Source organism: Eretmochelys imbricata, chromosome 10 (genome assembly GCF_965152235.1).
Source record: "Eretmochelys imbricata isolate rEreImb1 chromosome 10, rEreImb1.hap1, whole genome shotgun sequence".
Classification (NCBI taxonomy): Eukaryota; Metazoa; Chordata; order Testudines; family Cheloniidae; genus Eretmochelys; species Eretmochelys imbricata.
In genome coordinates this window covers 16,663,330-16,676,014 of record NC_135581.1, presented here as the reverse complement: position 1 = coordinate 16,676,014, position 12,685 = coordinate 16,663,330, and the positions used below count along the sequence as shown (strand labels likewise).

The 12,685-nt window shown below is 42.1% G+C and overlaps 1 protein-coding gene across 1 annotated transcript; it reads right to left on the bottom strand.

The window, feature by feature from the left end:
* Positions 1 to 149: 149 nt before the first annotated feature.
* On the bottom strand, positions 150 to 9,301 carry PDZD9 (PDZ domain containing 9). The gene is made up of 5 exons (XM_077828748.1): positions 9,268 to 9,301; positions 8,753 to 8,809; positions 6,988 to 7,164; positions 4,402 to 4,594; positions 150 to 528 (listed from the first exon to the last, which is right to left on the bottom strand). The coding sequence occupies exons 1-5, from the start codon at positions 9,299 to 9,301 to the stop codon at positions 150 to 152; spliced, it is 840 nt and encodes a 279-aa protein (XP_077684874.1).
* Between the last annotated feature and the right edge of the window lie 3,384 nt (positions 9,302 to 12,685).

Here is a 12,685-nt window from a genome sequence, read left to right as displayed (position 1 = left end):
TCAAATATCCTAGGCAGTCAAGGCATGCTATGCTAAATCTTCAGTTTAGCTAATTTCAAAATCAATATTTTGAAAGTGAACCTTTTGCTGATAAAGTGCTTCAGAAAAATCCAGTTTCTGAAGGCTTGAAATTGGATGTGACCATTTAGTTATTCCAAAATACTGGCAAACTCTTCAAGCCAAAATGCATCTGATATAGAGGAAGAGGATGATGTTGACTCGCTGTCATGTGTTTCCATAGTCCAGTATGAAGGAGATCTAATACCATCAGTAGCAAAGTCAGAACTATACCATGCATCAAAATCTTTATGAATTATAATGTCACATCCAATGTCAGCACCTACAGTAAATGTGTGTTTTTTTCTTTTAAATGCATGCCAAGTTTTTGATATTGATGGCAATTCTTTGGTAGAACAACAAAATGATTGTGTAGTTTCATATCTAAGACTTCCGTCAGAGTCTGCATCTTCATAATCATCACTGCTTGTCCACGTGTCGTCTTTTGTCTCACTGTCTTTACTTGAAATGCTAAAAATGTACAACAGTTACATAGCTTTAATTACAAGTTCTTTACTTGTGATTAGGGTGTCAAAATTGAAATCAGATTTGTGCAATTTTTTGTGTATTCTTCTGCTCGGACTTAACGTAATGCTACAACATCTGGGTTTTAAACAACAAAAGGGAGTGTCAATTTAAATATCTTTTTTCAGTAAAATAAAAACAAAGCTATCCTTACTCTGTTCATTTAGAATATTAAAGAATTTGACTCGACAACCCTAATTGCAACTAAGTCAGTAAGGGATTAATCTGTTTAATTGTGTGATTAAACAATAATAGAATACCATTTATTTAAATTTTCTGATGCTTTCTACATTTTCAAATACTGATTTCAATTACAACACAGAATACAAAGTGTACAGTGCTCACTTTATATTTTTATTACAAATATTTGCAGTTCACCTAATACAAGTACTATAGTGCAATCACTTTATCATGAAAGTTGAACTTACAAATGTAGAATTATGTACAAAATAACTGCATTCAAAAATAAAACAATGTAAAATATTAGAGCCTACAAGTCCACTCAGTCCTACTTCTTGTTCAGCCAGTTACTCAGACAAACAAGTTTGGTTACAATTTTCAGGAGATAATGCTACCCACGTCTTGTTTACAAGGGAAGTGAGAAAAGACGTTCGCATGGAATGTTTCTAGCCAGTGTCACAAGATATTTATTTACATGCCAGAGGTGATAAAGATTCATATGTCCCTTCAGGCTTCAATCACCATTGCAGAGGACATGCATCCATGCTGATAAGTTCTGCTCGATAACTATCCATAGCAGAGCGGACCGACACATGTTCATTTTCATCATCTGAGTCTGATGCCACCAGCAGAAGGTTGATTTTCTTTTTTGGTGGTTTGAGTTCTGTAGTTTCCGCATTGAAGTGTTGGTCTTTTAAGACTTCTGAAAGCATGCTCCACACCACGTCCCTCTCAGACTTTGGACAACACTTCAGATTCTTAAATGTTGAGTCGAGTGCTGTAGCTATTTTTAGAAATTTCACCTTGGTATATTCTTTGCATTTTGTCAAATCAGCTGTGAAAGTGTTCTTAAAAAGAACATGTGCTGGGTCATCATCAGAGACTACTATAACCCTAAATATACAGTAGAATGCGGGTAAAATAGAGCAGGAGACATACAATTCTCCCCTAAGGAGACTTAAGTTACAAATTTAATTCACGCTGCCTTTTTTAAACGAGCATCAGCATGGAAGCATGTCCTCTGGAATGGTGGCTGAAGCATGAAGGGCCATACAAATGTTTAGCATATCTGACACGTAAATACCTTGCAATGCCAGCTACAAAAGTGCCATGCGAATACCTGTTCTTGCTTTCTGGTGACATTATAAACAAGAAGCGGGCAGCATTATTTCCCATAAATGTAAACAAACTTGTTTTGTCTTAGCGATTGGCTGAACAAGAAGTAGGACTGAGTGGACTTGTAGGCTCTAAAGTTTTATGTTGTTTTTGAGTGCAGTTATGTAACAAAGGACAGGGTAGGCCCGTTAGTCAATGAGAAGGGAAAGATAACAGAAAATGTGGAAATGGCAGAGGTGTTTAATGACTTCTTTGTTTTGGTTTTCTCTAAGAACGTTGGTGGTGAGTGGACATCTAACCTAGTGAATGCCAGTGAAAATGAGGTAGGATCAGAGTCTAAAATAGGGAAAGAACAAGTCAAAAATTACTTAGACAAGTTAGATGTCTTCAGATCACAGGGGCCTGATGAAATGCATCCTAGAATACTCAAGGAGTTGACTGAGGGGATATCTGAGCTGTCAGGGTTCCTTCCCCACTCTGAACTCTAGAGTACAGATGTGGGGACCTGCATGAAGGACCCCCCCCCCAAGCTTATTCGTACCAGCTTAGGTTAAGAACTTCCCCAAGGTACAAACTTTGCCTTGTCCTTGAACAGTATGCTGCCACCACCAAGCATTTTAAATAAAGAACCGGGAAAGAGACCACCTGGAGATGTCTTCCTCCAAAATATCCCCCCAAGCCCTACACACCCCCTTTCCTGGGGAGGCTTGAGAATAATATCCTAACCAATTAGTTAGAAAATCATCAAAGACCCAAACCCCTGGATCTTGGAACAATGGAAAAATCAGTCAGGTTCTTAAAAGGATTTTATTTAAAAAAAAAAAAAAAAGAGGCAAAAATCATCTCTGTAAAATCAGGATGGAAAATACTTTACAGGGTATTCAGATTCAAAACACAGAGGATCCCCCTCTGGGCAAAACCTTAAAATTACAGAAAAGAGGAATAAACCTCCCTCCTAACACAGGGAAAATTCACACAAAACAAAAGATAAACTAATCTGCCTTGCCTGGCTTACCCCTACTGGTTGCAATACTGGAGACTTCGATTAGGATGGGTTGGAGAAGATGGATTTCTGTCTGGCCTCTCTCAGTCCCAAGAGAGAACAACCATGTAAACAAAGAGCACAAACAAAAGCTTTCCCCCCCAAGATTTGAAAGTATCTTGTCCCCTTATTAGTCCTTTGGGTCAGGTGCCAACCAGGTTAGCTGAGCTTCTTAACCCTTTACCGGTAACAGGATGTTGCCTCTGGCCAGGAGGGATTTTATAGTACTGTATACAGAATGTGGTTACCCTTCCCTTTATATTTAGGACATGAGCCATAAGCAATTATCTTTGGAAAGTCATGGCTTCTGGAATGTCTTCAGTCTTCCTGGAAAAGGGCAAATCTAGTTCCCATCTATAGAAAGGGAATAGGACAACCTGGGGAATTACAGACCAGTCAGCTTAACTTCTGTATCCAGAAACATAATGGAGCAAATAATTAAGCAATCAATTTGCAAACACCTAGAAGATAATAAGGTGATAAATAACAGCAGGAATTTGTCAAAAACAGCCCTAGTTGCAACGCAAATTTAAAGAACTAACCTTCCAGACAGTCCCCTTTCTAATTGCCTGAACTTCCTCCTTCATTCTTATCACTCTTGTGCCCTAATCAGGTGCTTTTGATGTTCCCATTCCCAGCTACCTTCTCCACTGTAAACTCCCTCATCTTCTTTCCTGTTCCTGAGCTTTAGTCTTCCCTCCCTACTAGAACGTCTATCCCCATGCCTTAGAAAAACTTTTACTGCCTAGTGCCCCGTCTAGCATCGATTACTACTTGTCATAGTGAGGCTTATTTTTAGGAGATGAGAACTTATGACCTTTTTTTTTAAAAAAGGCCTCATAATACTTATCTTTGTAGAAACTGAGCATAACACTACACAGCTATATAAACATTTCTGGAAAGGTCAATTAAGAGGTCATGAGGACTAAACATAGTAAGCCATGGCCTTATTGTTAATATGATTGAATGACTAGTGACCCATTAAACTGTTTATCTGGTTACAGGTCTCTGGTTACCTGTATCTTGGTAAAATCAGGTACATATAATAATCTATGTCCTTAACTATGTAAATAGGCATAGCTGCATTTAAGTCAAGGAAGCTAAACCAGCTTATACAAGATGAGGTGCTCTCCCAATGACAGTTGCCCTTTGAGGATGGGAAAAAGTCTGAAATTGAAATTTGGTGTTTTATCTTAGTACTTTTGAACAATGTCTAGGCAACAAACACTGGAAAACCTGTCGACTTTTCCAGGTAAGTAAGTTTCTGGGTAGTTGTACTACCTTCAAGATATTTCTAAGAGTAGGAGACAATTACATTGGAAAGAGGTACACTTTTAAAAGAACTCTACCTTTTATACTTGATTAGTAATGAAACTAAAACCAGAATGCTACCACATCATTTCCCTGTCTTGCTCAGTAGACTAATATAACTAAACTATATATTGTGAAGAAACCTATTGAAAATAGCATTTGTTTCTTACTCTGTCTTCACAGGAGGCTTTACTTCAGGAACTAATTCAAGTGCATTTTGCCAGTGCTGAGGAACTTCAACAAAATCTCTGTAAACCCTGATCTGTAGAACTGATCCTATGGGAATATTGTGCAAAAGTTGCCAAAGCTCTCGCAGTGTCCATCCTAAAACGTTAGCGTGTCCAATTTTAATCAAAATATCACCTGCCAGGGGAAAAATTCAAGAGTGTTCAGTATAAAAATCCCAACTCTAGACAGTAACTCCTCACTTAAAGTCGTCCCAGTTAACCTTGTTTCATGGTTACGTTGCCGAGCAATTAGAAAACATGCTCGTTTAAAGTTGCGCAATGCTCCCTTATAACATTGTTTGGCAGCCACCTGCTTTGTCCACTGCTTGCAGAAAGAGCAGCCCGTTGGAGCTTGCTGGTGGAGGCTTGGAACCAGGGTGGACCAGCAGCCCCCTCATCAGCTCCCTACTCCCCTAAGTTCCCTGTAAGGCAGCTGCCCAGCAGGCTATCAATTGTCAGCCAGTTCAGGTGTCCCTCCCCCCACTGCTGTGTGCTGCTCCTGCTTGCTCCTGCCCCTGCCCTCTGCCTTGGATCTGCTCCCTGGAGCCTCCTGCTTGCTGTGCAGACGGAGGTTCGGGGGGGGGGAAGGGGTGCTAATGTCAGCATGTCCCCTTAACCCCTGCTCCTGCTCCTTTACCCCATCTCCACAGAGCAGGGGGGGCACATGGCAGGGCTCAGGCCGGAGGGAGCTTTCTGGCAGCGGCTGCTGTCTCAACTTGCTGATCTAATTTAAAAGGCAATGTACTTAGGGTCAGCGTACTTAAAGGGGCAATGTGCATCTCTGTCACATATACATGGTGTGTGTCTCTGTCTCTCTCTGCCATGCTGTTTCCCCTCCCTCCATTCATGCTGCTTTGTAGAGTGTGAGGCTATGTTAACAACAATGTGTTAACCCTTGAGGGATCAGCCAAGTGCTAATTCATCATTTAGCAGTAAGGCATTCCCTGGGAAATATCCCACCCTCTGATTTCACCACCTCAACCAAGCTTCACAGTCATCATTGTTGTGTACAGTATTAAATTGTTTAAAACTTATACGTGTGTACGTATATATATAGTCTTTTGTCTGGCGAAAAAAATTTCCCTGGAACCTAACCCCCCCCCATTTACATTAATTCTGATCAGGAAATTGGATTCACTTAACATTGTTTCACTTACTGAGGAGTTACTGTATATCTTTTATTCACAGACCATAATTTAAAATGGTTGCATGAATTTGATACCCCTGATTAAATAGTACCCTTTTGTCAAACTGTCCTAAGATATTTTCACTTTAGTTAAAAATGTTAACTATAATCAGGCTAGTAGTCAGATGACCAAAGAACTATTACATTTGTTCCAAGAGGCAGCATATGATGACAATCCTAATTTTATGGAGACATGAATTTATTGTTTTGAAAGTCTTATATCAAGACTTCTAACATGAAGAACAATTATTTGTTAAAAGCTGTCAGCTGTGAAAGCGCATCCAATGTCCAGAAAGGAGAAATTTTAAGTACAGTAGAACCCTTTTATAGCAAAGTGTTATTTTCCCATTCCTGTGCACAAGCAAATGTTCATTATAATAGGAGAGGGGCTACCTTTATAAAAAAATAAATAAATAAAAATGCCCATTTCAACAGAGGACCTCTCCTCATGAACTTCAGTTATTGGGGTCCAAGAACCAGGAATAATAATGAAGTAAAATATCAAAAGAAGTTCACAAGGCATAACGACCAGCAGAACTGAGGCTGCCAAGTTCAGCCGCAGTAGTGGGGTTTCTGACATTTGCTCATCTGCTGCACCCTGGTTCTCTTACTATCCTCAGACATTAAGGTAGTAAGAGGGGGGGAAGTGACTATGCCGAAACAACCAATTTTTTTCACTAAACCACTAGGCAATCCAGCCTCTGCTGCCAAAAGAAGTATGGATAACCTAGTCTAGGGAAAACAGATGACCTAATACATGTCTTTTCCATTGTTAATTTTTGTGACAACCTAAGCTGGGCTTTGAGTGATTCTTTTTTGTTCTTTAATCCTTTCCGATTGCTTTATATTAATTATTTTTATCATGTTTATAGATGCCTGTTTAAGAAAACTGCACATTACAATGCAGCTATGAAATAATATGAAACACGAGTAGGCAATTTGTTTTGGTCTTGAATACTTAAAGTAAGATGCATAACACATTGTTCCAATCCCGTTTATATTATATATATAAAAGTGTGTGCAATTTAGATATGCTTTTTTCTTGATCTAATTCAAAAATAGTCACCTCTATCAGCCAATTTTAATCAAATTAAGACAATAGGAATTTTAATATAAAACTGGACTGGCTTCATTTATCAGCTGGATATTTCTGTGTCATTGAGCCTGACTCTCATATTGCTTGAGCCAGTTCTATGCCTCTGTAATTCCACTGATTTAAGCAATATTACTCCTGATTTACATCAGCATAAATGAGGTCAAAAGCAGGGCAACAAAGTATAAACTCTGGAATGGAACACACCTATGGAATTCTGAAGATTAGGGTTATATATTTTTTTTTTTACCTGGTTTGAGTCTTCCATTCTTAGCTGCAGAGCCTTTCTGAACAAGACTTGTTATCTGGAGATATGGTCCATTCTGAATTACTATAAGACCTAATCCTTGTTCTCCCATCTTAATATTGGTCTTTAATGTAGCACTCAAAGTATGTTCAGAGATCTTTTCCAGTGCCGGAAACTGCCCTTTGGAAAGTGAGAAGGACATTTTACTACTTGAAATTATGATATTGTGATTTTCTTACTCCACCAAAACAAGCCCTAACTCAGCAAAGCAAGTAAGCAGGTACTTAAATTCATTTCATCAGCAAAGCACTTAAGTCCCACATGCTTAAAAAGTTCAACATACGCTTAAGTGCTTTTCTGAATAGGGATGGGCTGCTGAAGAGGTGCCAGAAAACACGCCTATGTAAAAGTTATGTTGTGTATTCCATAAATAATCTAAAAAGAAATATTTCTAAAATAGCTTTTTCTCAACACACTCAGAAGCCTGTTTCTAAAAGTTCACACACTGTATTGAGCAAAACAAACAAATATTGCTTACATTGTATATTACTTTAGAATCATTTTTAAATGGCTGTATGCATTCATGGAAGGAAGAGAACGAGGTAGAGAAATGACAGCATAGCGAGGCCACCAAATGTTAGAGCTTTCAAGAAAGCTGTAAATTCATATGAGAAAATTAATTTCCTGTGTCAATATTTTTGGATAAGATTCATATCCAAATTTCCAGCAGATGGGTTTTACACACTGCTGCTTGCATGAAGGAAGGGACTGGTGCTTGGCAAATGTATGTAATTTCTTTAGGTGCTATACTCTGAGTATTCACTGTTCATTAAAATGCATAATATAGATAGTACACAATAATAAGGACCGCTCATTCTAACTCGACTCCACCAGCAAATATAATGCAGATCACAAAATGAACCCTCCAACCCTCAGCTTGCCTCTGGACCAAAAGCCTGGAAAATGATGAGATTGCCGCAAAAGCATTTTAAAACAAGCTTTCTTGTGTTAAAACTGATCTATCTGCCGTACCCTGTTTTAAGAAAATGTAAACTTTGGGCTGCTATGGCAGTGTAGCCGAAATACTACTCCTAATTTAAACTTACACAGCACTTTCCCTCCAATGATTTGAAAGCACTTTATAAAGATTACCACCATATTACAGATGGAGGAGGGTAAAGCACAGAAGGATAAAAGGCATAACTTAAAATCCACTGAAGTCAATATTCTTATGTGGTTTGTGATCAGGCCCAAAAGGTATGTCTACGCCTCAGCTGGGAGAGTGCTTCCCAGCCTGGGCAGACAGACTTGCACTAGCTCCGCTCCAGCTAGGACTCTAAAATTAATGTGGATGTTGCAGCACAGACTAGCTGTTCAAATATGAGTCCACCCAGCTCCGAGCTCAGGTGACTAACCTGTGCCGCCACCCATGCCACAATGTCCACACTGCCATTTTAGTGCGTTATTTCAAGCGGAACTAGCTTATGTCTGTCTGCTCATGCAGGGAGACGTACTCCCAGCTAGTGTGAACATACCCTAAGTGATTTGCCCCAAATCACATAGAAAGTCTGTACTATAATGAGGATTAGAATCCAAGTTCCTGATTTCTGGCCCTGTATTTACTACACTAGATCACCCTGCAGCACATGACAGGAAGAATAAAAGCATAAAATAAGAGAGGGCCTGACCAAAGCCCATTGAAATGAATGGAAAGACCTCCCCATTGACTCCAATGGGCTTTGGATCATGCTCTTGATTCTATCCTCACCTGATATTGGTCCATTTCCATAATCTCCAGCGAAAGTGTCTGGATGACTTTTTTGTTCTGTAAGGAGAGAGAATCGGAAACTTTACAAACCTTATCCTGAAGCACCCCTACATTTCTCATAAAGCTCTTCAGGGCCAATCCTAAATTCTGCAGGTCTTCTGAATGAAGTAATATCCAGCTCTCTTCCCCTGAAATGACATTCTCTCCTCTGGCCATCTGCCCTGTATCCCACTCCAGATCTTATGAGAATGCAGCATGTATCGAACTACCCAACCCTCCAAAAGAAGAGGTGTCTCTGGATGCTGAGAAGTGGGGTGACAAAGGTCTAGAAAGGAGACAAGTAATCTGGTTTTAGGTATAGTGGTAACAAGAGGATGCCCAAAGCTTGGAGCCCCTTCAAATGCAGAGTTTGGGGCTTTTCCTGAAGTACTGGGGTGATGGTGGGAAGATGGAAGAACAGGAAAGGAGGCAACAGGTTGGGAGGGAATTAAAACTCATTCTGGTTTCATTCTCACCTGCTTGTGTACCAGAAGCTTCTGCCCCTTCCATGGATCCCAGACTATAAGAGAAAATCAAATGGACAAATGTCTCAGGCGAGTCTCTTTGAAAGCAGCTGTCTCCCCATGGTGGCCTGTGGGGGAAGAACAGAGCAGCAGGTGAGGAGGAGTTTTCAAACACCCAGTAACTGTTTAGAATCCTAGGGCAGCCAGGTTCCGAGTCTCACACGGTACCCAGCTATGGGAAAACATAAAAGCCTAACAATCAATAGACCCACACATACGCACTGGCCGGGACTCAAGCTTTCAATATTTCCTTGCTTGGTGACAGATGCGGGGGAAGTATTACATTTGGCTAGGTATGTGTTGCTGATTGCTATATTGGCTGGATTATTTCAGTCTAGCACAGCAGCTTTGCTAATGGCTGCAGTTCAGACTCTCTTTCTAAATCTCCAATCCTGCCTAAACTCTTATGCACATATGACCCACACAGAGTGTCACTTCTGTACCACATTGTTGAATCCTCACATATTCTTGGGCATGTATTCTTCTTTCAATAATCATCAATTCAAAAATAATTGTCCTCTATGATAATTTGTGACCTAAAACAAGAGAGTATTGGGAAACAATTTATCTTAAAGATTGCCGAATCACATTGTTAATACATCATTTTAAATCCTTAGCTCTCCCATCTCTGCCACATACTAACTATCTCTACTCAGAAGGAACAATTTCAGGTTTTTTTCAACAAATATATTACTATTTTCAATCCCTCTAAAATATCTGTCCAGAGCAGGATGTTTCAACAGAAGCTGAAGATAGGTCCTATCCTCCTACCCTGGTCTGAAAAAAAACAAAACAGAAAACAAAACAAACAACCCCCTGCCCCCAGTGTATTGTTTTTTAGTAGTATCTTCTTTGTTATTGCTTGGGACCGCTCATCTGGCAAGTGACCTGACCACAGGTGATTGCTATTATTTTTTAGTTACACAGGAGATTCACATAATAGGCAACTGGATAACCACCTGCTTGGAGTTCATATGCCAGCTATACTTTGTATAGGCCAGGATTATGGCTTGTCTGTAAAGCTGGGTGGGTGTTTTAAGATAGGCATTGGCAGGAAGGGGTACTGCTGGTATTTTCAGCATTTTTAAAGCTACCTGGGGATTTGGGGGCTGCTAGACTTTAGAATTTACAATAGCAATAGTTGTACAACATTCTCACATAACTGGGAGCAAAACTAAGGCACAGAGTTATAATTTTGATAACTAGTAGGAGAGCAGTATGACCAAGGGTGGGTTGAATGCTCAGTTGCTTCAAGCATTCTTTGTTACTTACTGGAAAAAGCATGTAATCAATAGACACTGTATCTGGATTAGTTTTCCAGATAAGGTTAATTAGATTTGCTTCCAGACACTTACTAATACAGATAATAATAATTAGCACTTTGATAGCGCTTTACATTTTCAAAGTGCTACAGAAACATGAATTAATCAATCCGGACAATGCCCCAATTTTTCTCCTTATTTTGCACATATTGAAACTGTAACACTTTGAAATTAAGCAACTTTCCCAAGGTCACGAAGTGAGATAGTGGTTGAAACTTGAATTAGAACCCAAGAGAAAGGGTGGTGCTGTGATTAAGGCACTGGTCTGTGATTCAGCAGATCAGAGTTTGATATCTGACTCTTTTATAGCCTTCCTATATGACTTGAGCAAGTCACTTACTCTAGTCTCTCTGCACTTTGATTCCCCATGCATAAAATAGAGACAATATTTCTCTTATCTCATAAGGGTGTTGTGAGGATGTCTATTGATGTTGTGAAGTGCTCACATACTACAGTAATGGAGGTCATATAGGTAGACAGACATATAGATTTCCTATCTCATGAGTCAGTAGTTGTGGTAGATTAGAGCTCAATCCGCCCTAGACCACACTTACTTCAGTTAAGAAGTACTTAACACTTTCAGGACACTGCACAGTGGAGCAAGCCAGGCAATGGTGCCTTGGTATTTACATATTTAGGATGCCTCCAATTCTTTGATCATTGGGTACCAATCTCCACAGCCAGCCTTAAAGGATTATGAGAGGCTCCCTGATGGGGGGGAGGAAAGGGGGCAATTGCCTAGGGGCCCAAGTGATTTAAAAGGACCCGGGGGCCTCGGCCACCGGCAGCACAATGGGGCTAAGGCAGGCTGCCTGCCCGCCCTCACTCTGTGCCGCTTCTGGAAGTGGTCAGAATGGAGCAGGGGATAGGGGGTCTCTGCGCGCTGCCCCCACCCCGAGAGCTGACTGGGGGCCAGGAACTGCAGCCAATGGGAGGGGCAGGGGCACTGCCTGCAGGCAGCGGCACAGGGCTGCTGTCAAAGGCGTGTGCTGGTTGCTTTCAGGAGCCGCCCAAAGTAAGCGCCTGCCCCCCAACCCCCTGCCCCAGCCTAGAGACTGCACCCTGCAACCAAACTTCCTCCCAGAGCTCACACCCCAGACTCCCTCCTGCAACCAAACTCCCTCCCAGAGCCCATACCCCCCCTACACCCAAATTCCCTCCCAGATTCTGCCCCCTACCCCTTCTCCCCCACGTCAGCCCCCTGCCCCAGCCTGGTGAGAGTGAGGGTGGGGGAGAGCAAGCAACAGAGGGAGGGGAGATGGAATGAGCAGGGGTGGGGCCTCAGAGAAGGGACAGGACAGGGGGGTGGCCTCGGGGCAGGGCAAGGGTCTTTGGGTTTGTGCAATTAGACAGTTGGCAACCCTACCAGGCAGGCATCTGCAAACCCTGGCCATGCCAGAAGAGCGTGCCCAGCACCAGCCAGCGCAGGCTCAGCACTGCCCAAGTGTCAGGTGGACTGTGGGGGCGGTTTGTGCGTGCGTGGAGGTCCATTGACTGTTCTGCCCTGGGGCCCAGAATTGCTGTCGGCGGGCCTGGATTATGGGGTGCATTGCCTTCATTGCTGCAGCAAATGCCCCAGGCCCCCACCCCAAAGGGAGAAACTTGGCCCCTTCAGCAGGAGAGGCCTCCGCTCCCAAAACAGGAGGGAGTCTCCCCACCCCAAAATGAGAGACCTTCCCCCCAAAACAGAGAGTCTCCCCGCACAAATAAGAGCCCCGCAAAAACCCTGAGGGATTTTCCCTCCCCAAATATGAGCCCCCTTCTAAGAAAGCCTCCTTCCACATGAGAACCCTCCCCTCACCAAAAATTCCTCCATTCCCCAGCCTGAATGGACTCTCCCAGCTCCTGGGGGGGGGGGGGCAGGCTCCTAGGGATGACAGCACCTCCCTGCCCCAATACCATTAGAAACGCCTCCTCCCCCTTCTCCACGTCTGGCCTCCCCTTGGAGAAGCTCTGCCCCACCCTTGATACCCGCCCCGCCCATTTTCAAAAGCCACGCCCACTACAACATCCGCCCCGCCCCTCCTCCCTAGAGAAGGCTTGTCTCG